Source organism: Scyliorhinus canicula, chromosome 4, assembly GCF_902713615.1.
Source record: "Scyliorhinus canicula chromosome 4, sScyCan1.1, whole genome shotgun sequence".
NCBI lineage: Eukaryota > Metazoa > Chordata > Chondrichthyes > Carcharhiniformes > Scyliorhinidae > Scyliorhinus > Scyliorhinus canicula.
In genome coordinates, this window is record NC_052149.1 from 173,899,309 (window position 1) to 173,926,971 (window position 27,663).

The following is a 27,663-nucleotide window of genomic DNA, read 5'->3' on the forward strand; positions in this document are numbered from 1 at the left end:
AGTGGCATTGCAAATTCGAGTCCCTCAGGGAAAAGGAGAGATAGTGAGTTAATTCCACCCTGTCCCTTCTTCATCCTCGAGGTTGAAGGGGCTTTGCTAGCTTGACTGCGATACCTCTGACCTAATTTGAACCAGTTGATGCCTCTGAATAACCTTGTGTGATGGGAAGGAACCTTCTCCCTGACACTGGAATACCTCTTTGTGCTGGAGCAACAGAAGCGCCACACTGGAGATTTTAACTGCAGAGCTTTCTTTAAAAGTCTTCAAGACATTTTCCAAATCTGTGACATGTAATCCAGTAATCCCATGTCAACTGCATTCATGGCCTTGGTACCATGTAATTGAGTTCAGCCAACCGCCATGGAGCTACGCCAGATTCCCAACAACTTCCAGCCTGCCAGAGGGTATTTTGACGGTCGGACTAATTCCAACCCAGTCTTCCTTTATAAACATATCTGTGCATGGATGGATAGATCCAAAATTAAAATACAGTTTCTCAAATACATTATTGCATTAGCCATTAATCCTTATGTGTCTCTTAATCAAATTCTACAACATTTACAGAAAGAGCCACTTGATGCTTTGGGATGGACAATTAAGAATGTGCTGTCGATGCCAATAGTAAACAAGAAAGAGGAAATTGTTGGAGTTGCCACCTTTTATAACAGGAAGGACGGGAAGCCATTTGATGAAATGGATGAAACTCTGATGGAAGTAAGGTTCAATCAGGTATTTTTAGAATCCCAAACATACTACAGAAAGCCACATATTGACGGCTCTTTATCTTTTGTAGGCCTTGACACAGTTTCTTGGGTGGTCTGTTTTGAACACTGATACATATGACCGAATGAACAAACTCGAAAATAGGAAAGACATTGCCCAAGACATGGTGCACTATCATGTTAAATGCTCTAAAGATGAAATACAGGACATCCTGGTATGTTGGAATGACATTGAAGAACTTTGTTCAGTAATATTATGTAATATTGAAATTAAATTTCCTTCAATTTCATGGTTCTGAAAATAACTCACCAACACCATTACATTTATCAGAAAACCAGAGAAAACTATGACAGAGAACCAGATGAATGTGAGGAAGAAGATCTTCAAGAAATATTGGTAAGTAGATCAAGTTCAAGTCAACGACTATTTAGTATTTTTGTACATTTTGAGATGTAATGAGTACATTTTTGTAAAGAGTAAATAAGAAGACAGAACAAAACACTCAGAATAAAAATTCAGCTTTAAAAATTGTTGCAATCATTATTCAAAATGGATTGCAGTGATTATCTATACTTTTTTAAAGAATGCCATTTTCTCCCTACCCTTTCGTTGTGTTTGGGTGCTTCCTCGATCATGAAGGTACACATAGAACACAAAGATATGATTGCTACAAGTATTTATTCTTGATAATGACCATGCATTTCTATGTACAAACGATTCTGTCTCCGTGACTGTAAAACCATGGAGGAAGATGACTGTTCTGTTGTCCGTCCTACTACCAAGTGCCCACCTCCTGTCCATCCCCCGATATACGTATGTGTAGGTGTCTTGTTCGATGGAGGACGCTTCTGGTGGGAGGTTATAACTGTCCCGACATGTATTGGTCAGTGGTGCTATTATATACAAATATATACATTGGTACAACTATGTAAAATTGTACATAGATATGCCTATATGCATATCACCACACCTTTCTGAGAATTTACACATTTAAACAGTCAGTCCCATAAAAGGATGCAGTGTTGAAGTCCCTGGAACTGGATTTTGCCAACCAAAGCAACTAGCCCAAGTGTGGAAATGTCCTGACTTGCTGGATCTGAGTCAGTAAAATGTACCCCATAATACACGATTATACAGACCTTATTCACCCTTGAAGAGCACTTGCCTCCTCCATCGATTCATGACATCACACAGCAAGTTAAGGCACTCAAAACAGCCTAAATGAGATCTATTTGATCTCAGCAAGTTCAAATGGCTCTGCTGATTTTTTGTTTTCTTCCTGTGTAATTCACATCCGGCTTCCTTTTTCCTTACTGGCAAAACGTGGAGATTTTGAAAGTGAGGGTGGGTCTTCTGTATTCGGGTCCTCCTCTCCCCCCTGCTAATTTGAAAAATGCACAGAGTCTTCCTGACTCTGAAAATCCTATCATGTGAAGGTTTACTGGAGAGCTTAAGGTGACTGTCCCTCTGTTTGCACCACCCCTCACCCTCGTCCTTAGAGAAGTGCATGAACTCTGCTTGGTGTCTCCTCAGAACTCAGCACACAGGAGACTCCAGACATCAACCTTTGCTTCATCATACTGTGCTGCTGTACATCAAGGTTTCCATAGGGTTCCCTCTTTTTGCTTTTCAAGCAATGCATGTCTGGAACTCTGACCATTCCCTTACAATTTTGATAGCAGATCAACAGAGACCTGTCATCTCGCCTCGGTTTTCACAGAAGTATTGATAAGTGGTCAGAGTAGGAGCTACAGAAATTCCACGCCATTGTCTATTGTTATTCACTTCTTTGTCTTATCTTATTTTAAGTTCGAAGAACTTCCAGATGCTGACGAATCAGAACTCTATGAATTTCACTTTTGTGATTTTGAGTGGACTCCATTGGACCTTGTGAAATGTGGAATACAGATGTATTATGAACTTGGTGTTGTTGATAAGTTCCACATACCACAGGCAGTGAGTAATATTGTTTACCTACACTGCATACAATTTAAAGATGATAACAAGAAAGAGTTGTGGTAATCTATTGCTGCTTAATGTCCACATTATGGATTTTCTTTGGTGTGCAAACAGTCAATGAATGCTGTAGGAATGTATGTTTTAGCAGATTATAATTGTAACATTGCACTTCAGTCAGGATTCTGCAACATTGGGCAGAATCTTCCATTCTCAGTGGGTGTCTCTCTACAAAGGTTTTCTGACATGTTAAGTTATGGATCTGGATTTTCCTCTTTTATTCTTCACCCTAGATCAGGCAAGATTTCAAGGGAAATAACAAGGAAATCAAATAGCAAGGCCGACTGTTTCCTGTTCATTTTCTTCCTACCCCTCCAGCTCAATGCTCCCCAGAACTGCATGGAGGTGGAGCCTGAGTATGGATAGCAATGGTACTACATATTAAAAGGGAACGGGCTTAGTAGAGGATATCCCGTCTCTGCCTGATCCCATATCTACTGAAGGCCTCAATCTCACAAGCCACATTTATATTTCATAGCATATCTTTTGGTGCTGTCCTGTCTCTCTAACACCTGGATTTTCCTGGGACCAACTGGTGAGTTATGAACCTACCATGATTAGATATTGGCCCTTAACCCAGGAATTTTATCAACTCTGCAATCCCACCTCCATCCTGGCAGTGCCACCTGATGTATTTTCATCCCAAGGAGGAAAGCACAGGCTAAATGCTTGGCTGAGCTACAAGAATTGTTCATGCATTCATCCATGTGGGTGGGAGGTGGGGTGGCGCTGCTTACAACATTTGAAGGGGACTGTTGGCTTTGTTTGACAGTTTTATTAGTTAGTAATACGTTTATATTTCTTTGAAGTGTTTTTTCAATGCCTCTTTGTTTATTTGTGCATGATTAAGAGTGCTAAAAGGTTTAAAGGTTTCTTCAATGCAAATTGTACTGTCTGTGTTTGATATTTTGATGAGAATATAAGTAAGGTAATATGATTCAAAGTGATTTTTGAATTTCATTTTTTATTTCAATACCATTTCAAAGACTTGCCAGTGTAATGGCTCATTAGTTCTGTACAGATTAATTGTTCCGTACAAATTCATGACTTCTCTGAGGAGCTATAAACCACATCTCCTGAAAAAGCCAGACTGACCACACCAAAATTGTAGAGATCTGAAGGATCCATCCCAGAATGGAGCCAGCAAGGTCAGAAGTGCTGCATGTGGGCTCACTACCTGCACCCTTTCCACGACCCATTAAAATTGCCGGAAATGGGTAGTGAGGCAGGAATCTTGGAATTGAGCCGAACCCACTATTTTTAACACCCTTTCTACTCTGTTCTGACACAGACAGAGGCAATGGAAATCTGGCCTGGAATCACTGTTCTAATGTAAGGGCTGCTTTAGAGAAATTTTATACGATAAGAAATAACTTGGTTGTTTCAGAAAAATGATCACAAATTATGGCAAACAACACCAGCTGATGTGAGTTTGAAGTCAACTGATCTCAAAAACTAATATTTTATTAAGAATAAAGTTGTGACAAAATATTTTGTCATACTGCAGGTATTGGTCCGTTTCATGTATTCACTGAGTAAAGGATACAGAAAAATCACTTATCACAACTGGCGGCACGGGTTCAATGTTGGGCACACCATGTTTACTCTGCTCACGGTAAGAATTTGCTTTGTTGGTTTTCCAGATGGAATCAGTTGTAGAGTCACACAATGGTTACAGCACAGAATGAAGCTATTCATCCTGTAGTGTCTGTGCTGGCTCTCTGAAAGAACAATTAATCCTACTCCCCTGCTTTTTCCTCTGTCAGACTCTAACCCAAATTAAGTCACTAGGTTTGTTAACCCCAATATTGACAGGGAAGGGTTTCCCCAACTGGTGTTTGGGGTTTTGGGCAGGTTGGAAGTCTAAGTTTTTCTCCACATGTTGTGAGTTAGTGGGCGCCTTCCTTCTTTGTTAAGGAGAATCCTCACCTAGAAGCCTTGTTGACAGGCTTGGCTCCCAACTGGATAGGCAGAAGCAGTTCTATAAAGGATCGTATGTACTTTTTCCCCAAATCTATCCTCACCTCCTTTAAGGTGCCATGTTTCCAGAGGCCTGAGAAACCTATTTAACCAGGGTTAAATATTTAAAACAGGGAGTTCTCAGCCTCATTGCAGTATTGAAACAGCCAACTCACCCCCTGGGAGTGAGTTGGCAGCTCACCCCTTGACCTGCCACAGTTAAACAGAATATGGATTTCTGCCTAATTTAATGTTGCTTTATGCACAATTAACACTAAAATGATATTTACAGCCCATGCTAATGTGTAAAATTAGTTATTCCCTGATGCTCTTTTATTGGCTACTCAGTGAATCATATCTCTGAGCCAATGTCCCAGGCAACTCCATCATCATCCCTAGTCGTATGTCCTATCCTACCAGAGGTTGTGACACAACTGAGAGCAAGAGGCCCTGAGACTCATCAATATTAACTCCAGGGGTTGAGTTCTCCGGTCCCCCAGCAACGTGCTTCTCGGTGGTGCGCCGTTCACTGGTGGCGGTATTCTCTACTCTCGCCGCCGGGAAACACACAGGCTGGAAGGCCGGAGAATCCTGCCCAAAGCCCCAATCAAACTTGAGCGAGGAAGCCTCCTGCAGATTGCCACGTACACCCTTCCCGCCAGGGAAAGCGGGAGTAGATCCCATTTCTGTAGGTCCTTTTTAACTTCCTCCGGCAGATTGGTCAGATTCCATTTGTGGATCCGTGTCTAGTTGTGGGCTATCTGAATTCCCAGGTAGCGGAATTTGTTTTGGGCTACTTTGAATTGTAGTCCCTCCAGCTCTGTCCCTCCCCCATCAGGGTTCACCTGGAACACCTTGCTCTTGTCCAGGTTGAGTTTGTAGCCCGAGAACGTTCCGAACTCTTCCAGGAGCTTCATGATTTCCTTCTAGCCACTCCGCGGGTCCGAGATGTAGAGGAGAAGGTCATCCGCATTGAGTGAGACTCTGTGCCCTCTACTTCCTTTTTTGATACAATTCCAGCTTTTTGCGTCTCGCAGAGCAATTGCCAGGGGCTCAATTGCCATGCGCCTCTGTGCAACTGGAATTATTCAGAACTGGTGATGTTGGTACAAACCCTTACCTTGGCAGCGTTGTACAGGACTTTCACCCACCAGGTGAACCCCATCTCTAGCCCAAACCGCTCCAGTACCTCTATGAGGTACTTCCACTCAACTCTGTCAGCTCTACAGTCAGGGCCTCGAAGTACCTTCCGTTGACCTCCATGATGGAGTTGATCAGTTGTTGCCTAGCCTCCCTCTTTTCCCTATCTCTACATGCCTTGTAGGCTATAATCTCTCCCCTAATTACCGCCTTCAATGCCTCCTAGAGCATGGAAGGTGAGACTTCCCCATTCTGGTTGTTAGTGATCTACTTGCCAATGATGGCCTGTGATGTTTTCTGACAGAAAACCCTGTTGGCCAAGAGGTCCGTGTCCAACCTCCATGCAGAGCGTTGGGCACGGCCCGTCTCCAACCTCACATCCATGTAATGTGGAGCGTGGTCAGGACACCACTGACCATGAAGTATCGTCCCCCTGGGTCCAAAACCATCTTTGTCGCCATAAACACCATCCTCTTGCTGATCAGTATAGCTACCTCCCTCGCCCTCGTGCCATAACATGAATGGTGCGTCTGTCCCAACCAGCCCTTCCTTACTTGCAGTCGGTGCATCTCCCTTAGGTGCATCTCTTGAAGGAAGACTACGTCGGCTTTCAAACTTCTCAAATGGGTGAAGACTCTGGATCTTTTCACTGGACCGTTAAGTGCCCTGACAGTCATTGTGTCTATCCTGGTGGGGGGTTTCTGTCCTCCCCATTCCTGCGGGATCAACCATAATTACCTGGTGGACACGCCTCTGCACGCTGGGGTCTCCCTTGTGTTCCCCTTCTGTTCCCTCTTCCCTCCCTCTGTCCCTCTTGCTAACCCCTTCCCCCTATGTTTCCCCCTCCCCGTCTCCCTCCTTACATTACCCATCCCTGCCCTCGCGGTCTCCGCCACCCCACGCCAGATGCTCCCTCCCTGCCGGGATGTGCGCCGCGGACCCCCTTGCTTTCATACTTCCTGCGCTAGCTTTCCTTGCAAATGTGGTGGCCCCCCCTCCCGGGCCTGAGCTTACCCTTTTCCCATGCCCACCAGATATTTGCTCCCTCTGTCTCTGCCTCACCCTCTCCTGTGTTCCACTACCCTCGCCCTTCCCTGTGATCTGATCTTTATGATCAAAGTGAGGCAGAACAGTCACATGAAAACATAGTGTGCATCCATAATAGTTCTTATTTTTCCTCCCCTCTTTCCTCCTCTGCTTTGCCCTCAGCATTGCCTTGCCTGCCCCTTGTCAAGGCCGTTTGTCCGAACAAACTTGTCCGCCTCTGCCGGGGTGTTGAAATAATGGGCCACGCTACGCCCTAAAAGCATCTTGCCGCGGCGCAGCATGGCCGGCGAAAGCCGGGAGACCCCACTCCTGAGTTTTACCTGGCTCTCAACGTCTCACGATATTTAACGTAATCTCACGTGATGTTGCAAGGGGAATCACGCCCACAATGGGTGGGATCAGTTTTCAGCAAATCTGCATGTTCGAGCGAGACAGTAAACCTTACTCTATTGTGTGTCGATGTCGGGGATTTCAGCCATGGTGTTCTTTATGAAATGCGTGTCGTCCCATTTGGACTACCGGTGCCCCGTCCAGGACATCGCTGACCATGATGTACCGTCCCCCTGGGTCCATAACCATCTTCGGTGCCGTAAACACCGTCCTCTTACTGATTTGGGATTCAATCCCTTCACCGTGGGGACCTTAGGCGAGTGCTGTTTAGTACCGGTCCCCACAAACGGGGACCAGATGGAACAGCCAAATCATGGGTGTCTCCAAGGAGAATGGAGGCCCCCAGCTGCATGCTCTTTGGGTAGGGTGGTGCTCTGGGACTGCTAATGCCACCTGGGTACTCTGGCACTGACAGCCTGGCACCCTGTCAGTGCCACCTGAGTGCCTGCCTGGCAGTACCAGGTGGCACAGTCAGCTGTCAGGGCCACTGACAAGTTGGCACTATCAAGGTGCCAAGCTGACATTTTTTGTGCATGTGAGATTGGGCTGGGTTTGCCTGGTGCAGGTGTCCCTCCCATGTTGCGTTCGGGCTGTGGTGTGGGAGGTCGGGGATTCTTTTCAGGGCTTCAGAGATCGGGACGTCATTTAAAAATGGCGACTTGATTTCTCACCACAATGGAAAGTTTTGGTGAGCAGAGCACCCCATGATAAAAAACAGGGCTATTTGTGGCCTCGAGGTCCCCATTCAGGCCCCTTATTCAAAGCGAGTCCTGTTGAATAGCCATGTGTTTCTTGGCACTGCGAGTGCCGGGAAACATGCAGCTAAAAGCGCCCGCTCGGGGACTTTGTTCCCTTTTGGGAAGATCGCGCCCAACGTTCGTTATTTTGGAACGTAACCCAGAGCCTGGCTGGGAACAGCATTCCAAATCTCACTCCTCTTCTGTACAGGGCCGATTTTGCCTGGTTGAACTTGGCCCTGCGCTTTGCCAGGTCTGCCCCAATGTTCTGGTATACTCGCATTCTACGTCCTTCCCAGCTATTCGCCTTTGTCTGCCTTGCCTACTGCAAGATCATCTCACAATCCTGATAACAATGCAATTTCGCAATTATCACCGTAGGTTGTTCCCCCACTTTGGACTTCGGTCGGAGCGAGCTGTGCTCCCTGTGATCTCCCAGGATAAAAATCCTGGAAATCACTTTAAAATAGCATTGTGGGTGCACCTACAACACATGAGCTGCAACAGTTCAACACTCACCTCATCACTACCTTCTTGAGGGCAATAAGGAATGTTGGAACAGAGGAACATAGAGACAGGAGTCGGCCATTTAGCCCATAGAGCCTGCTCTGTCATTCAATTGGATCATGATTGATCATCCATCTCAATGGTACTTTCCCACGCTATCCCCATATCCCTTGATGCCATTACTATCAAGAAATCTATTGATTACTGTCTTGAAATGATTGAGCTCCAACTCAAATTCCAAAGATTCACCACCCTCTGCAATAAATGCTGGCTTTACCAGCAATACCCACATCCCATCATTGAATACACAGGAGTGGAAGTTACCACTTAACATGCAAAATTCAACTTGCTGGAGATTTATTGATATGCATCTATTTCAATAAATGAAAAGGATTTATGTTAGAAAGCATTTTCACCTTCAGCTAGATTTTTCTTAAATCTTGTATCAGCAGTGGTGATGCAGATATTATCTAGTGCAACTTTTTACTGGTATTGTTGGGTTGTTATGAAAACAATAATGTTGTCTGAACACATTGGGCCAGATTTTCTTCAAAATGATAAATTTGTGCACAGATTGTGATTTGTATATAATTGCACAATACATTTTGCTACGTTAGACTTTTCCTATGAATCCCAAGATAATTGAAAATTGTTGGACAATTAGTCCTGTTCCTTCCATTCGTTTCACGAACACTAGCTCACCTTTACATCCCTCCTGTGACTCTCAAGAAATTGATGCATTTGTGCAGTAAGTACAAGTTGAACTTATCACAATAAGTTTGGGCTGGTACTTAACATGGAGAAATGAATGTCCCGTCAAGGCCACTCCATCTCTTTAGTGAGAATGGGAAGCAGTCAAGCTGTGGAGTCTCAATTCCTTCAGGTAATAAATTGTTCTGGGCTTTGAATTATTTTTAAGTTTCCTTTCTTGTCTCGTTTTTTTCTCTTTCTCACTCTTCATTCAATCCTTCTTTGCCTCTCTTTATTTCTCTTTTTGTACCAATTTGACTTTAATTCATCACATTTCCCTTTCCATTTTGTTTCTTTCACTATCCTTAAATGTCTGGGAAAAAGACTGTTGACCCATTCAATCACCAAGTTCCTAGATACTCTGTTGCCCTCGCAATACATTTTTCTGAGCTGAATTGTGAGGGGGAAAAGTCTAACTAATGGGGCAGGACGCGGGCTGCCCTTTGCCAAAGAATTCTGGATCACTGACACTATTCTGTGCACTTCCTTTTAGACTGGAAACCTAAAGCGCTACTACACAGATCTGGAGGCTTTAGCCATGGTGACGGCTGCATTTTGCCATGACATTGACCACAGAGGAACAAACAACCTTTATCAAATGAAGTGAGTGACCATTACTAACCTGACCATTATGTGTTATTGCACTTATTTTGACCACTATACTAACAGCCATGAACAGTCTTATGAGTTACATTTCTTAAATCCAATAGGTCACAGGATCCATTGGCAAAGCTTCATGGCTCATCCATTATGGAACGTCATCACTTGGAGTTTAGCAAAACCCTGCTCCAAGATGAGGTATGTTACAATTCTGTTAATCCTCCAAAGCAAAGGCAGGAAGTGGTGGAGAGGAAGATTGTGGTTCTAACACACAAGTTGAATATGTTTTACAAATTTTAAATATTTTATGTATGCTAAGTGATTCACTATATAAAAAAAAATAGATAAAGTCAATGTACAGAGATCCGCGAATAAGATTACATACGATTTTACAAATGGCAAGAACATAAATTGATGGTGATTTTAGGTAGCTGTCGTTTTATGGTTATTTTCATTAACACTTTGGCTTGCACAAAAATAGAGGGAATTCTTATTTGCTTATAATTATATCATCAGTGTAAGCTAATTCACAATTAATGCATTCAGATCAACACACATTTTGGCATCAAAGCCACATGGTAAACCCACGGTGGGAGTTCTCTGTCAGCGGCTCTGGAAGATCCCATCATTAATCTAACCAAAAATGTCATTAACATATAAGCATACCCTTTCCTGTATGATTCCAACCTCCATCATTAACATAGCAATGCATATGTACTTCCAAAAACATTTTAGTTTCTACCCTCCTGCAATCTTATTTTCATTATCTGTATAGTTGAACTGATCTAAGCAGTATAATAGTCTTCGGGCGGAATTCTCCGCTCCCGGGAAAAATCAGGAGGCCGTCGTGAACTCGGCCGAGTTTCACGACGGCCTCGGAGGCCGCTCCTCGCCCCCTATTCTCCCCTCCCGGCGGGGCTAGGAGCGGCGCTCCTTAACTCTCGGCCGCGGGGGCGTCGTGCCAAGAATGACGCGGCCGGCGTGCCTAATGATGTCAGCCACGCATGCGCAGGTTGGCCGGCTCCAACCCGCGCATGCGCGGCTGATGTCATGACGCTGATGGCATGAACCTGCGCATGTGCGGTGGCTGTCTTTCCCCATAGCCGCCCCGCAAGACGTGGCGGCTTGATCTTGCGGGGCGGCGGAGGGGAAATAGTGCGTCCGATTTGGATGCCGGCCCGACGATCGGACCCCTCCCGAGCACAGTCGTTGTGCTCTTTCCTTGCTAGGCCACCTACAAGCCCCAAATGGGCTTCTCACTCCCGTTTCACAACGGCAGCGACCAGGTGTGTTTGCCGCCATCGTGAAATGGCCGCAACCGGCAGGCCGCTCGGCCCATTCGGGTCGGAGAATTGCCGTTCGCCATGAAAAACAGCGAGCGGCGATTCTTCCGAGCCGGGGGGTTGGGGGGGGGGGGAGAATCGCGGGGGGTGCCGGGGGGGCGTGAAATTTGTCGGGTGGCCCTCCCGCGATTCTCCCACCCGGCGTGGGGAGCGGAGAATCGCGCCCTTCATCTTTTCCATATACACTTGTCTAGCCACTGGCTGACCCTGAAGATCATTGTTTGAAGGATTCCCTCTTCTTTTGCCTCTTTCGAAATATGATGATTGCCACAAAGAAAGGATCATTGGCTCAATTATAATACTTACACCTCAGTGCTATCATGCATAATTCTTGATGCTTGGACACATAATTTAGGCTGATACTGTCGTGTAATGCTGAGGCTGTGCTGCACTGTCAGAGATACCACCTTTCTGATAAGGTGCCAAACAAAGACTCCATCTGCCCTCTGAAGTGAATGTAAAAAATTCCACAATAATATAGCTGTTCCATTGTCTAGTCGAGCATTTACTCCTCAGCCTAAATACTTTCAACAGATTACTTGGTCACATTGTTATTTGTGGAACTTTACTATGGAGAAATTTATTGGCGTGGTTCCCGAGATACAGTTCAAAAGCATGAATTGGTTGTGATGAATGTCAGGTATTGTGTACAGCAGGCAGCCATTTTGATGCCACATGTTTTGCTCCATCGCCCATAGTGAAATTCTATATCTTTGACTTTAGCAGGACTAGCACATTAGTGTCATCGTTCTGTCACTAGAAAGGTTTGAGGAAGAATAGTGGAATGATTGAAGTTGGAAATGGGTGCGACCTCCTGGCCGCATTGCACCTGAAAGGCGGCACGGCTTGTGGATCCTGCCAGTTCCCTCTTCCGGGATCTACCCAGCTCCCTATGCCTCGCGACATCTAACGCGATCTTGCAAGATGTTGTGATCTGAATCCCACCCATTGCGGGCAGGATCAATATTTTGCAAATCTGCATATTAGAGTGAGACAGCTAGTCTCATTCTAATATGCGCTCCCTTGATCTACCCGAGGGGTTGGGATCAAACCCCTTCACCTCAGAGACGTTGGGTGAGCGCCGTTCAGAGGTGGACCCACAAACGGGGACCAGATGGAATGGCACCTCTGGGAGTTTCCCAGGGCTTGGAGGCCCGCAGGTGATTGCCCTCTGGGCTGGGTGGCACCCTGGCACTGCCAGCCTGGGACCCTGGCACTGCCAAAGTGCACAGGTGACACTGCCATCATAGCTTTCATAGAAATATAGAAAAAATAGGAGCAGGATGAGGTCATTCGGCCCTTCGAGCCTGCTCCGCCATTCATTTTGATAGTGGCTCATCATCCAACTCAATAGCCTAATCCCGCTTTCCCACATATCCTTTGATCCCCTTCACCCTAAATTCTACATCTAACTGCTTTTTGAAACCACATAATGTTTTGGACTCAACTACTCCCTGTGGTAATGAATTCTACAGGCTCACCACATTCTGGGTAAGGAAATTTCTCCTAATCTGTGTCCTACTTGGTCTACCCCGTATCCTCAGACTGTAACCCCTGGTTCTGGACACACCCAACATCAGGAAGATCCTTCTTGCATCAACCCTGTCCAGTCTTGCTAGGATTTTATAGGTTTCAATGAAGCCCCCCCTCATTCTTTTGAACTCCAGCGAATACAATCCCAAACAATTCAATCTCTCCTCGTAAATCAGTACTGCCATCCCAGGAATCATTCAGTCTGGTAAACCTTTGCTGCACTCATTCTATAGCTAGAACATCCTTCCTCAGATAAGGAGACTAAAACTGCACATAATATTCCAGGTGTGGCCTCACCAAGGCCCTGTATAATTTCAGCAAGACATCCCTCCTCATGAACTCGAATCCTCTCTTAATGAAGGACAGCATACCATTTCCCTTCTTTACCGCCTGCTGCACCTGCATTCTTACCTACACTGACTGGTGTACAAGGACACCTAGGTCTAGTTGCACATTCCCCTCTCCTAATTTATGGCCTTCTTGTTTTTACTACCAAAGTGGATAGCCTCACATTTCTCCAAATTATACTGTATCTGCCATTCATTTGCCCACTCACTCAACTTGTCAAAATCACACTAAAGGATCTCTGTATCCTCCTCACAGCTCACCATCTCAAATTTGAAGGTATGACATTTTGTTCCCTCATCTAAATCATTAATACAGCTGGTGAATAGCTGGGTACCCCACTAGTGGTACCCCACTAGTCACCGCCTGCCAATTTGAAAAAGAACAGTTAATTCCTACTCTTTGTTTCCTGTCTGCCAACTAGTTTTCTAGTCACCTCAATACACTACCCCCAATCCCTTGCCCTTTAATTTTACATGCTAATCTTTTGTGCGGGACTTTGTCAAAAGCCTTCTGAAAGTCCAAATACGCCACAACCACTGCCTCCCCTTCTTCAATTCTACTAGTTACATCCTTGAAGAATTCAGTAGATTAGTCAAGCATGATTTCCCCTTCACAAATCCATGCTGACTCCATCTGATCCTGCCTCTGTTTTCTAAGTGCTCTGTTATAAAATCTTTGATAGTGGACTCTAGAATTTTCCCCACAACTGGTTTACTGGCCTATAATTCCCTGCTTTCACTCAACCTCCCTTTTTAAATAGCGGAGTTACATTTGCCACCCTCCAATCTGCAGGAACTGTTCTGCAGTCAATAGAATCCTGGAAGATGACCACCAATGCATTCACTATTTTTAGAGCCAGCTCCTTCAGTATCCTGGGATGTAGATTGTCAGGCCCTGGGGATTTATCAGCCTTCAATCCCATCACTTTCTCCAACACCATTTCTCTACTGATATTGATCACCTTCAGTTCCTCCTTCTCACTAAACCCTGCATCCCCCAACATCTCTGGTATCTTAATTGTGTCCTCATTTATGAAGACAGAACCAAAGTATGTATTTAATTGCTCAGCCATTTCTTTGTCCCTTATAATGCATTACCCAGTTTCTGATTGTAAGGGACCTAAGTTTGTGGTTCACCAATCTTTTTCTCTTCAATTACCTATAGAAACCTTTACAATCAGTTTGTATGTTCCCTGCAAGCTTACTTTTGTACTCTACTTTCCCCTCCTTAATCGGTCCTTCTTTGCTGAATTCTAAACAACTCCCAATCCTCAGACCTGGGGCGGGATTCTCCCCTACCCGGCGTGACGGGGGGTCCCGGCGTAGGGGAGTGACGCCAATCACTCCGGGGTCGGGCCTACCCAAAGGTGGGGAATTCTCCCCACCATTGGGGGCTAGCCCCGCGCCGTAGCGGTTGGCACCAGAAGACTGGCGCAAAAAACCGGCGCCCCCGGCAGGGGGGCTGGCCGAAAGGCTTTCGACGGTCGGCGCATGCGCCGGCAGTGACGTCAGCGGCCGCAGAAGGAGAAAGAGTGCATCCAGGGCACTGGCCCGGAGTCTGAGCGGGGTCCCCGATCGCGGGCCAGGCCACCATGGGGGCACCCCCAGGGGTTCGATCGCCCCCGCCCCCCCCCCCCCCCAGGACCCCGGGGCCTGCTCGCGCTGCTGATCCCGCCGCTGATCCGGGCTGGAGAATCACCGCAGGGGCCTCGCCAATCGGAGTGGCGAGATTCCCGCCACCGCCACTTCCCGGGTGGCGGAGAATCTCTGCCACGGTGGGGGCGGGATTTTCGGCGGCCCTAGGCGATTCTCCGACCCTGCTGGGGGTCAGAGAATTTCGCCCCTGTTGTTTTTCTTGGCCAATTTCTATGCAACTTCCTTGGGTCTAATACTAATTGCCCATGTAAGGCATGGATTGGTCACCTTTCCCATTTTACTTTTGCGCCAGACAGAAATAAAAAATTGTTGCAGTTCCTTCAGTTGCGCTCTTTGAATGTTTGCCATTGCCTATCCAATGTCATCCATTTAAGTAACATTCCCCAATCGATCATAGCCAACGCATGCCTCATTTTCTCGTAGTTTCCTTTAAGATTCAGGACCCTAGTCTCAGAATCAATTACTTCACTCTCTACCTTGATGAAAAATTCTAGATTTTATAGTCGCTCATCCCCCAGGGATCTCGCACAATTAGGTTGCCAATGATTCCTTCCTCATTACACAGTACCCAGTCTAGGATGACCTGTTCTCTCGTTGGCTTCTCAAGATATTGATCCAGAAAACCATCCCGCATACACTCCAGGAATTTCTCCTCTATGATATTGTGGCTAATTTGATTTTCCCAATCTAGATGCAGATTAAAATCACCCATGATTACATGCGACTCTAATGTCTTGTTTAATGTCATTCCCAAGAATATCACTGCAGATTAGGGGTCTATATGTGGCACCCACTCATGTATTTTGCCTCTTGCTGTTTCTCAGGTCTACCCATATAGATTCCGCATTGTCGGAGCAAATATCCTTCCTCACTATTGTGTTCATTTCCTGCTTGACCAGCAATGCAACCCCATTGCCTTTTCCTTTTTTTCTATCTTTCCTAAATACTGAATACCCCTGGACATTCAGTTCCAATCCCTGGTCACCCTGCAGCTATGTCTCCCTAATCCCAGCTATATCATACCCGGTCACATCTATTTGTGCCATTTGTTTATCCATTTTATTGTGAATGCGCTGCGAGTTAAGGCACAAAGTCTTTAAGCTTATCCTTTTAACATTACTAGTCCTACTCTCAATATTTTTCACTGTGGCTCTCGGCTCATCTGTCTGTACTTTTCTTATTCCCCTTTCTGTCTTTTGTTTTTGTCCTGTTTCCTCATCCTCTGACTCACAGGTTCCCATGTAGTTTCCAAGTCCACCTCAGACGACTTACCGTCTTACCCTGATAGTTCCCTACTGTGAGAAACACCCAGATAACTTAAACAAAAGAACCATGGAAACATTGCCAGGCTGATGGTGTTAGGGTGCTATTTTTCCCATGCTGGGGATCAGGCCCTGCGCATGTGAGGTGTGTGCAAGGCGGGGGTAGTCGAGGACCCCCTTACAGGTGAGTTGGAGATTTGGGAGGGTTCAGGGGTCACCTCAGTGGTTTCAGAAATTGAGACACCATTTAAAAATGGCGTCCTGACCTCTTCCTGCACTGAGGAGTTCCGGTGAGTGGAGCTTCTTAGTGCAGGAAACTGGACAAAGTGCCGTCTTGGTGGGGTGTTCCTTAGTGACATTGAAATGGAATGCTGTGGCCCCCTGGGATGCTCCCGCTCTGCCTAGCTGGAGGCCCTGCAGGCGCTAATCACTACTGGTCCCTACTGGACCAGGTGCCAGGAACACTGAGGGGAGAGAAAATGGGTGAATACCCTCTCTAAACCTAACTCCAGGATGCTCCGACAGGGGAGGTAGGGGTTGGGGAGGGCATGGACCAGGCTGCAGGGGCTCTGATCAGGGAACTTTCCTGAGATGGGAGGTCATGTGTCTTCCCTCTGTGATGAGGGCTGGGAGTCATTAAGATGCAAGGTGGCCTTTAAAGAGTTCCGGGCTCCCCTCCACTCACTGATAATCTCCAAAGGCGTTCTGCTCCGTCCCCGACTTATTGTCATTTTCTATTCTGTTCCACCTTCTCTGTGTTACCTCTGTAGCTTTGAAAGCCTTGATAACTTAGGAAATTGATGTGCTGGGAGAGAATTTAATGATCTGTCAGATGAAGGGAAAAGTCTTTCTTTTGATGTGTTGGCAACTTTTGAAGTTTATCTTTCACATTCAATTTCAATGCTCTGTTGCTTTTTCAAGCTTCTGGGCTGTATTGTTTATACTCAATGTCATGATCATTATCATTAACAAGGCATTGATTGATTGGCCCAGGCTCTTTCAAAGGAGTGATTATCATTGTTTGCTCCATTAACTCTGAAGTGCGTCCTCTGTTGAGCAGGTGTTGTTTCTAACCACAGTTCTTTTTAAAGAGGCTGGTTCTTTGCTCTGAAATGCTTCCTCTTTTGAGCAGGTGTTGGGCAGAATCTTACCAGAATTTGGCAAAATGTCAGGCTCACACTGAAAACTGGCATGTACCTCTCCAATTGCACAAACCAGTTTTCTTGCCAAATCCTGAGCCTCTAGAGAGAAAAAAACAGCTCCATAAACATTAGGGTGCAATCTTTAAAGGTTGCTTCAATCAGTGCTGTAGCCTAATGGCTCTCAGCCCCATCACAGAGGGATCGGGCACCCCGATAATCTCCAACGGCATTCCACTCCTTCTATTCTATTCTATTCTGCTCCATCCTTTCTTCACCTTTCTAACTATAAAATTCTTCACATTTCTACCTTTTTTCAGTTCTGCAGAGAGTCATTAAGACTCAAAAGACTCTGTTTCTCTCCACAGATGCTGCCAGAGCTGCTGAGTTTATCCAGAATTTCCTGTTTTCATTTGTTAATAGTATGTTGGTTATATTACCAAAGTTAAGGATACACAAGCATTGGGCATCATTTCACTGAGTACTTAGAGCACATATTAGTAGAGACTGCTGGGACATGGGGGTGGGTGTTAGTCGACAGGAGGCAGACATCTGTAATGCTGCATTCTGTAAATAAACTTACTGTCCATGCAAAAAAATCATCCATGATTGAACGACAGAGAAGGCCCGATGTACCTTATGGCCTAGTTTCATATTTCACCATCTAGCTCAGGATCCAATTACCAGCTTTTCTTGAAACACAGAATGAAATAATTTTCCTATTCTACTGCTAGAGGAGACATATGGCTGAAGATAATGATGGAGAAAGTTATTATGGAAAAATGAAGTTAGATCAGAATGAACGTTGAAAATTGTTAAATATTTTCCTTTTCATGTTGTTTTACACTCTAATGTAAAATGGTGCTGATTTGGTTTGGGTTTTTTTTCTCAGCGAGTGTGATTTGATTTTTTTAACAGGATTTAAATATCTTCCAAAATCTCAACCGAAGACAGTATGAACATGTACTCCATCTGATGGACATTGCCATCGTTGCTACAGATTTGGCACTCTATTTCAAGTATGTTTTTCAAATACCTTGAACACAGATTGGAGTTTTACCTCGTTTTCATTAGAAATAGGCCAATGGAGCTTGTGTTTAACTGATTATTCAATTGATGCATTCTTTTGTTATTTCTATTTCATGACAGGAAAAGAACAATGTTTCAAAAGATTGTAGACTTGTCTGAAACATATGAAAGTGATGACGAATGGGTACAGTTTATGATCCTGGAAACAACCAGAAAAGAAATTATCATGTAAGTAAACTTTCATTTTGTTTTTAATGGAATCTCTTCGAAATTCCAAATTTGCGATATGATTTAAAAATAATGTGCTAACGAAACTAAACTTTAAGCTTGTACAATCATAATTTTGTTGGCTTGAGAATTTCCAACTTAACATTAATTATGTTATGCTTCCATTCAAGGTGCTTGGTGCAGTTTTGACACCATGGTTACTTGTAATTATGGTACTAATTATTTTTGTGATTAAAGTAGAGTTTAATTTCCTTTCGATATATAATCCTGAGCATTATTAATTTAGGGCCATGATGATGACAGCATGTGATTTATCTGCCATCACAAAACCTTGGGAAGTACAGAGCAAGGTAAAAAAATATATATATTTTTCAGTTTTATTCCTGCTCTAGTTTTGTTTATTTGAATAATTTGCTGAAGGGTTGACTGAAGCATTATGAATCAGAATAATTCCCTATTTAATTAATTGTGACCATTTATATTGATCTGCCTTACTTTGTAATGGACAAAATAACAATAATTAGAGTTATGCGAATTAGGAGCACAAGTAGGTCCTCGACTCCCTCAAGCCTTCTCCGCCATTCAGTATGATCGTGGCCGATCTGATTGTAACCTCAATCTCACATTCCTGTCTACCCTTGTAATCAAGAATCAATCTAGCTCCTGCTCACTGTTATAGTTGGAGACTCAGGCCAAGTTCCCTTGCGATCTTTCAAGCATTGCTAGTAAAGGAAATCATGCCAGAGGGCTGAAGGATTAGTAGGTTAAACACCTCTTCAAAAAGGAAGAAAGGGATAAAATAGTGAACTGCAGATCGTTTTGGCTTGATTACCTCTTCAGACTTGTACAATAGGATAAAATTAATACTAATTTGGAAAGTCATGGGTTAATCAAGGAAAGCCAGCAATGGTTTTGCAAAAGACAAATTATATCTGATAAATGTAATTGTTTCTAAAAGTGTTTTCCCCTCACAAGCTCATCTTCCTCATGGCACTTAGACACTGCATGCAGATCCTCTACTCTTTAAAACAGCAGAAATAAGAAAGAAAAGGCAGGAGATAACATTATATTAAGAAAATGGAGGAGACTGTGTCACTAAAAGCAATGTACAAACTTTAGCCCAAGACTACATAAAATTGAGAAAAATGGTCCATCCTCCAAGTAGAGGCAAAAACCATAGGGTTGTTCTTGTTCTTCTCTGAAAAACATGACAAGCAAATAACTTCCCATGGAAGGTTTCCCAACCAGAAAAGCCACAGGCTGTACTTAGGTCTGGGTTTTGGTTCCTGGGATGGGAGCCACAGGGATCAAACATTTTCAGGCTCCATAAACCTGACCTGGAAGTTGGAATATTCAACCCAGGATGGCGGAATTCTCTGGGTGTCAGGCTGAGCAACCCTGAAATGAGTATGGAGGCTGCCAATTGGAGAGGTGCCCTGGGCAGAAGGCCTGCCTCTCTGCTCTGGCACTGTGTAGAAGTTCCAAAACAAAAACTGTCCTCATCCTCAAACTACCATGGATGTTCCTATGTTTGTTTGCCAAACTCCATGGCCCTTTAAGGCTCCTGTGTCAACTCATGCACCCCACCTCTTACCCTTACACCTACCATGCCAACTCACCTAGTATCCACCATTGGCAGACCCCAGGAGCCATGCAAAGATTAAATAAAAGTAAGTTCTAAGTATCTATTGCGCAATTTAATTTAAAAAAAAACGCTCATTCATGACTTCTGGCGGAGACATGTGGGTGGAGGTTGCTCGTTGGGTTGCTCCTGCTCGAACTTACGTTTATTGGCCCTTTTCAACCAAATTTGTTGGGAAAATTTATATGATCGGTCTTTAGAAAAATTATGGTAATTAGAGGATGTTGAAAATCCAATCAAAAAGTACAGGATGAAAATGAACTAGCGCTAGTCTGTCTGAGAGCTCAAATTTGGTGTGGTGTTCTGTGCGAGGAAAGATGGCGGGAGTAAGCTCGCCGGGTGGGGCTACACCCATTATGGTGGATATGCTGGCCAAGGTGATGACGTTGGCGCTTGATTGGCAGTTTGCCAAGCATTTTGAGCGACACCGAAAGAAGATGATGGCACTGCTCAAGCAGTTGGTAGATGATGAAGAAGATGATTGGCCCTGATAAAGGAGGCTCATGGAAAGACTTTGACGGCTGTGTGGGAGCAAGGAGAGGTGTTGAAGGGGGTTGAGGAGGTATTGTTGTGGCAGGACAACCAGCTCACCTCGATAGGAGAGGAGCTGCGGAAGGTGGAGCAGAGGAATAAAGGGCTGGAAGCCAAAGTGGAGGACCTGGAGAACAGGTCATGATGGCAGAACCTGCAGATCATGGGTCTGCTGAACGGCTGGAGGGCCAGAGGCCAATAGAGTACTTCTCAGAGATGTTCGCCAAGTTGTTGGGGGACGAGAATAACACCTCCCACTTTGAGCTGGATAGGAGTCATCGGTCACTCTGGCCGAAGCCAAAGGTGAATGAACCACTGAGAGTTGTAATAGTCTGTTTCCACAGCTACCAGATGGATGAGAAGGTGCTGAGATGGCCTATGCAGAATCAAGGGGTGAGATGGGAAAGCAATGGTATTCATATATGCCAGGACGTCACAGTGGAGCTGGCAAGATGGTGGGCGGCCTTTAACAGGGTGAAGGCAGCGCTTTACAAGAATAATGTGTGGTTCGGGGTGGTCGACCTGGCGAAGTTGAGAGTTATGCATAACTCCAAGGACTATTACTTTGAGGCAGCGGAAGCATTCATGAGGGCCGAAGGATTGGGACTGACCTGACTTTGGACTTTGTTTTCGCATGTTGTGGCTGGGAGGGGGAGATTTGGGTCCACAGAGTTATGTGTTGTTTTTTTCCCTTTTTTGGGGGGATTATTGTGTTTGGTTGTTTAGAAGGGCTGGGTGTGGGGGGAGGGTTCTGTTGGTTTGTGGGAGGAGGGGTTTTGGGCGGGGGCTATCTCACTAGCCAACCATTGCTGGCGAGTGAACAGGAACAAGGTGGGAGGAGGGACCACGGCCAGTCGAGCCTGTGTGGACAGGTTTTGATGGTCCTGGGAAGTATGAGTGGGGGTGGGCAGGTGATGGGGTATTGCAAGGGGAGGTGGTTTTGAGAGGCAGTGATTGGGGCATTTCTGGGAAGGGGAGAGGGACTAGGGATAGGGCCTGGTCCTGCTCACAGCGTGGAGCCAGAGGCCATGGTCATGACTATCGGAGGGAGAGGAGTGTGAGAGGCCAGTAGTCCAAATGATAACGTGGAATGTGTGGGGGCTGGGGCGGGTGAGAGTTATTGCAGGAGACCCATTTGAGGGTGAAGGACACGGTTAGTATTCGGAAGGGTTGGGTGAGTCAAGTGTTCCACTCGGGTTTTGATAGCAGGGCCCGGGGGTTTGCGGTATTCGTGGGTAAGAGAGTTAGGTTTCAGATGGAGAAGGTGGTGATGGAGCAGGGGGCAGGTACTTTATGGTAACGGGTGCTTTGGAGGGGCGGTTGGTGGTTTTGGTTAGCATGTATGCCCCGAATTGGAATAATGTAGGGTTTATGAAGAGGATGTTGGCTGCCATACCTATTCTGGACATGCACAATTTTAGGTGGGGATTTAAATACAGTGTTGCATCCAAAAAATGAATCGGTCTAAGCCGAGTTCATTGACCCTTTGTGGGATGTGGGGCTGATGGCGGATCCGAGTTTTTGTGGGAGGATGGGAAAGGTGATTGATGATTTATGTGGGGTTCAATAAGAATGGGGAGGTCTCTCTATCAATTTGGGAGGCACTGAAGGTGGAGGTAGGGGGCGAGATCATCTCATACAAGTCGCAGTTGTATAGGAAGGCAAGAGAAGAGCGGCAGCTGCTCTTGGAAAATCTTGGAAATTGATGGGAAGTATGCAAAAGATCCCACTCTGGAGCCAATAGAAAGGAACTGAAGGTACAGTTTGACCTTTCGCCTGCATGGAAAGCGGTACATCACTTGACGAGGGCGAAGGGGGTAGTATGTGAATACAAGGAGAAAGCCAATGGCTTGTTGGTGGGAAAGCTCCGCGGGCAGGTGGCCTCACAAGAGATTGTTCAGGTCTGAGATGGGGCGAGGGGTTTGGTGGTAACGCCGGAGCATATGAACAGGGCATTTGAGAGTTTTATAAAAGGTAGTACAGGTCGGAGCCCTTGGAGGATGAGTTGGATATGAGGGACTTCTTGGAGGGGGCTGGAGTATCCTAAAGTAGGATAGGAGGAGAGGGTAGGGTTAGAGGAGCCAGTGGGGATTGAGGATATTCGGACGGCGATCGGGAAGATGCAAACGGGTAAAGCTAGATGGACACCATGGGTTCCCGATGGAATTCTATAACAGGTTTTTGGCTAGATTGGCGCCAATGTTGGTGGAGATGTTTCAAGGATGCAATGGCGAGGCTAAGGGGGCGCTCTCAGAGATGATGGGACTGGCATCTATTTAACTGTTGTTAAAGAAAGATACGGACCTGGTGGAATGTGGGCCATGTCGGCCAATATCCCTGCTAAATGCGGATGCCAAGGTGTTGGCGCTTAGGTTGGAAGAGTGCCTTCTGCCGGTAATTGGGGAGGATCAAACGGGATTTGTAAAGGGTAGGCAGTTGTCCTCGAATATAAGGCGTTCATTAAACGTGGTGCTCTCGCCATCAGAGTGGGGGGGAGCCAGAGGTGCTGGTGGTGCTGGATGCAGAGAAGGCATTCGATCAAGTCGAGTGGAGTTATTTGTTTGCGATGCTGGAGTGGTTTAGGATGGGCCTAAATTTGTGGTGGGAGTCACATTGTTATATAAGGAACCGAAGACGAATGTTCCTACAAATGAGATGCACTCAGGATATTTTCAGCTGCATAGGGGAACAAGGCAAGTGTGTCCCATATCCCCACTCTTGTTTGCACTGCCGATTGAGCCCTTCGCCATTGTGCTGAGGTGTTTGGATAAGTGAAGGGGGATAGTCAGGGGGGAGTTGGAGCATAAGGTCTCCCTGGAAGCTAATGATCTTTTGTTGTATATTTTTAACCCGAGTCCCACGGCGGGAGATATAATGGGGCTCCTCAAGAGGTTTTGGGCCTTTTCGGGATATAAACTGAATTTGGAGACGAGCGAGTGTTTTTTGGTTTCTTCTCCGGGGTTAGGAGTTGACTTGGGAGGGATTATCGTTTTGTGTAGTGATTATTCACTTTGGTATTTGGGGGTGCAGGTGGCTCGAAATTGGGCCCGACTCCGTAAAATGAATTTGACAAGCCTGGTGGGCAGGCTTACCTCAGATTGTTCAGATGGGGCAGCCTCCCCCTATCATTGGCAGGCCCAGGTGCAGGTGGCAAAGATGAATATCTTGCTGTGTTTTTATTTTTATTCCAGTGTTTACTGGTCTTTTTGCCAAAGACATTTTTTAAGGGAGTGGAATGGTTGATTTTGTCTTTTGTCTGGGTGGTAAGGTAGTGGGGATTCGGAAGACTGCTTCAGCGAAGGTGACAGTCAGGGGGTTTGGCTCTTCAAATCTGTTGTATTATTATTATTCGGCGAACGCCAAGAAGGTGCGGGGTGGAGTAGGGAACCGGAGGCAATGTGGACGAGAATGGAGGTAGGTGCTTGTCGGGGGTCAGGGTTGTGGGTGCTGGCAATGGCACCGCTTCCATTTGCCCCAGGGAAATACTCAGGTAGTTCAGTGGAGGTGGCCACACTGAAGATATGGAGGCAATTTTGGAGCATTTTAAGTTGGGGTCGGAGTCAAAGTTGATGCCGGTTCGAGAGAATGTTTGTGCCAAGGTTGCTGGCTGCTGGTTTCGGGGGTGGGAGGAGCAGGCGGTGATGGAAATGATGGACTTATTTTTGGATGAGTGGTTTGCAAGTTTGGAGGCGTTGACGGAGAAGGTTGGGATTCCACAAGGGAGGCCTTTAGGTCTATGCAGCTGCGGGACTTCGCAAAAAAGTTTCTGGTAACACGCCCCTCCTCGTTGTTGATGGGGCTGTTGTCAGTGATGGGATTAGAGGTGGTGTCATCACGGTGATTTAAGAGAAGATTTTGGAGGAGGACAGGGCACCGCTAGAGGGAGTTAAGTCTAAGTCTGACGAGAAGCTGGAGGTGGAGTTGGAGGATGGGTTGTGGTGTGAGGTGTTCCGGAGGAGGAATGCCTCAACCTCATGTGCAAGGCTGGGGTTTAAACAGTTAAGGTGGTGCCCAGGGTGGCACGATGGTGCAATGGTTAGCACTGCTGCCTCATGGTGCCAAGAACCCGGGTTTGATCCCGGCCCAGGGTCACTGCTGTGTGGAGTTTGCTCATTCTCCGCATGTTACGTGGGTTGAACACAACAACCCATCGATGTGTAGTGTAGGTGGATTAGCCATTCTAAATTGCCCCTTAATTGGAAAATTGTTTTAAAAAGGTGGTGCACAGGGCGTACCTGATGCCGGCTCTTTGAGAGAGTGGAAGCCACTTGCAACTGGTGTCGGCCAATCATGTAAATATGTTCTGGTCCTGTCCAAAGTTGGAGGAATTTTGGAGGTTGGTTTCCAGCAATATATTGCCAATCTTGCATGTGGTTTTGGAGTCCAGTACCCTAGGGGCCATATTTGGGGTTTTGGAGCTGCAGATGGGGACAGATGTTTTAGCCTTTGCCTCGTTGATTGCTCGCAGGTGGGTCCTCTTGGAGTGGAGGTCAGCTTCTCCGCCTTGTATCTCAGTGTGGCTTGGGGACTTGATGGAGTTGCTGTATTTGGAGAATGTAAAGTTTGCTTTGAGGGGGGAAATGGAGGGGTTCCACAAGGGATGGGTCTGTTTATTCTACACGTTTAAAGAGTTGGTTACCATCAGCTGCTCAGGGGGACGGGTAGGTTGGGAGGAGGGGGAGGTTGGGATGGAGGGTGGTTTATTTGAGTTAGTGGGGTATTGTTTGGTGGAGTGGGAGAGGTTTCTGTAGTTCTTGATGTTTTGCATTGTTTTATTTATGTATAAAATGTTAAAATGTTAAAAATACAAATTAAAATATTTTTTAAAACCCTCAATCAATAAAACCCAATCACTACAACTGCATAATCTCAGAAGCACAAACATTAGAATGAATAGTCTTATCTCAGAATCTATAACCACACGGGGTTTGTTTATTTATCTTTCCTTTTATGCTTGAATGCATCTAAAGTACTCTCCATTGATCCTAACCGCAATGTTGATAAACATCCTTGTTCTGATTGACAGCTACAAGCCACTTCACCAATGCCAAGTGCTTTCTGCGGTGGGAAAAGATGAAGTGAAAGCACTTATCTGCTTTGAAGTAGCCAGGTATAGCGTAGCATTGAGAATACCACCTCGGCGACGCTTGTAGCACCAGTGGGACACAGTACCAATTCTCCGCTGGAGCACTAGACTCTGGATTGGAGAATCTCAGATGACATGTTTGGAGGTGGTAAAATTCCAGGCCATAGACTCTGGACTTCCATCACACCATCATCATTATCCTAAAACCATAAAGAGGAATCCACCCAATGTGATCCAGTACCCCAATTGCACTTTAAATGATATCTGTTAAAGTACTCAAGACATATTTCCCACTTTCAATATTTCCCTTACCTCCATGGTAACCATCAACTAGTGTGGCCGGACACTTCCTTGGAATGACTGGATGAAGTCAATGATTGCCCCCAGTGACTCCATGTCTGCAATAATAACCATATTTTAAAAGAAGAACTGGACAACATTTCTTTCACTGTGACAATATGTGTTACAATTATGAGAAGACCTATATTCCCCTGTTAAAATTGATGGAAGCCAATTCTGTGCTGCTACACCATCTCAGATCTGACATCTTTTCTTTCTATTCAAGGTAGCTCTTTCTGTAGCAGCTGAATTCTGGGAGCAAGGTGACTTGGAACGAACTGTATTGGAACAACAACCTATTGTAAGTCCTGATACAATGACCTGAAGCGAAATGATAGGATAATATCTTGAACCTAAAAATACCAGTGCTCTTTTGTTATAACGTACTTAGCAGGTTGCAATTCAATAGGTAACTTGAGAACAATGAAAGACAAATGTTAATTAACATATTTTGTACTGCACACTGTTTCTAGTTATTTTCAATTATTACTTATCCTCTTTATGACTCTTTTAGCCCATGATGGACAGAAACAAGTCTGCTGAACTTCCGAAACTTCAAGTCGGTTTCATTGACTTTGTGTGCACATTTGTGTATAAGGTAAGAAAATAGGCAGTAAAAATCCTTAAGGTCTGCTGTGCTATATAATTATTAAAAGGTTGCTTAAAACATGTGAAATGAATTTATAAATCAGTGTCAAAATTTCGTCCAAACAAGAGGGATGGCTTTTAATGGAAATGCTCTAAGAGCGGGATCCAACGGCCATGCTACGCCTGGAAAGCAGCTTGCCGCGGCACAGATTGGCTGATAAAAGCCGAATGATGCCGCTGTCATGATATATCCAGCTTGCGAGATCTAATGCAATCTCGTGAAATATTGCGGTGTAAACCCTGCCTATTGTGGGCGGGATCAATTCTTCGCAACCTGCACATTAAAGCAAGACAGCTAGTCTCACTCTAATATGCAGTTTCCTGAGGTACCCGAGGAGTTTGGATCTATGCCCTTTGCTTCGGAGACCTTGGGCGAGCGCTTTTCAGTATTGGTCCCCACAAACAGAGACCAGATGGAATGGCACTCGTGGGGTCTCCCAGGAGATCGGAGGCCCCTGAATGCATTCCCTTTGGGCAGAGTGGTACCCTGGCAGTGCCAACCTGGCACCATGGCAGTGCCATCTGGGTGCCAACCGACATTTCCCAGGTGGCACTGCCAGCTGTCAAGGGCACTGTGAAGTTGGAGATGACAAGCTGGCATTTTTTGCATGGCGGCCATCTGGCCAGCGGTGCCCTGTGTGGGTATTGAGGGGAGTCGGGTGACCCTACCATAATGCATTGGGACTTGGAGGGGGTGGGGTCGCTACAGTGACGCCAGCGATCGGGTCACCATTTAAAAATTACATCCCAAACTCTCGCTACATTGAGGAATTTCTGGGGCTATGTGCATCCTTGACTGCGCGTTCCACGTTGAGGCCCTCTATCCAACACAAGTGGTCAGGACATCACTGCAGTGATGTGTAGTGTCCTTGGCCCAACCATCTTCAGCTACTTCAATACCCTCCCGAAGCAGCCGCTGGACCTCGGACCTGATGAAGGTCTTGTCCTGTGTGCTGTACCGTCTGCTCCTGGTAGCGACGGGCTTGCAATCTGCAGTCAGATTGGCAAAGA

The 27,663-nt window shown here is 45.7% G+C and overlaps 1 protein-coding gene across 1 annotated transcript in view; it reads left to right on the forward strand.

Moving 5' to 3' along the window:
• The window catches only part of pde6a (phosphodiesterase 6A, cGMP-specific, rod, alpha), an 80,022-nt gene that overhangs the window by 43,199 nt on the left and 9,160 nt on the right, over positions 1 to 27,663 (forward strand). Inside the window, exons 9-20 of the mRNA XM_038795559.1 lie at positions 565 to 714; positions 794 to 937; positions 1,054 to 1,119; positions 2,533 to 2,679; positions 4,247 to 4,354; positions 9,763 to 9,872; positions 9,980 to 10,067; positions 18,068 to 18,168; positions 18,299 to 18,406; positions 18,693 to 18,756; positions 26,231 to 26,305; positions 26,519 to 26,602. Coding sequence (XP_038651487.1) covers positions 565 to 714; positions 794 to 937; positions 1,054 to 1,119; positions 2,533 to 2,679; positions 4,247 to 4,354; positions 9,763 to 9,872; positions 9,980 to 10,067; positions 18,068 to 18,168; positions 18,299 to 18,406; positions 18,693 to 18,756; positions 26,231 to 26,305; positions 26,519 to 26,602 — 1,245 coding nt within the window. The remainder of the gene's footprint in view (positions 1 to 564; positions 715 to 793; positions 938 to 1,053; positions 1,120 to 2,532; positions 2,680 to 4,246; positions 4,355 to 9,762; positions 9,873 to 9,979; positions 10,068 to 18,067; positions 18,169 to 18,298; positions 18,407 to 18,692; positions 18,757 to 26,230; positions 26,306 to 26,518; positions 26,603 to 27,663) is intronic.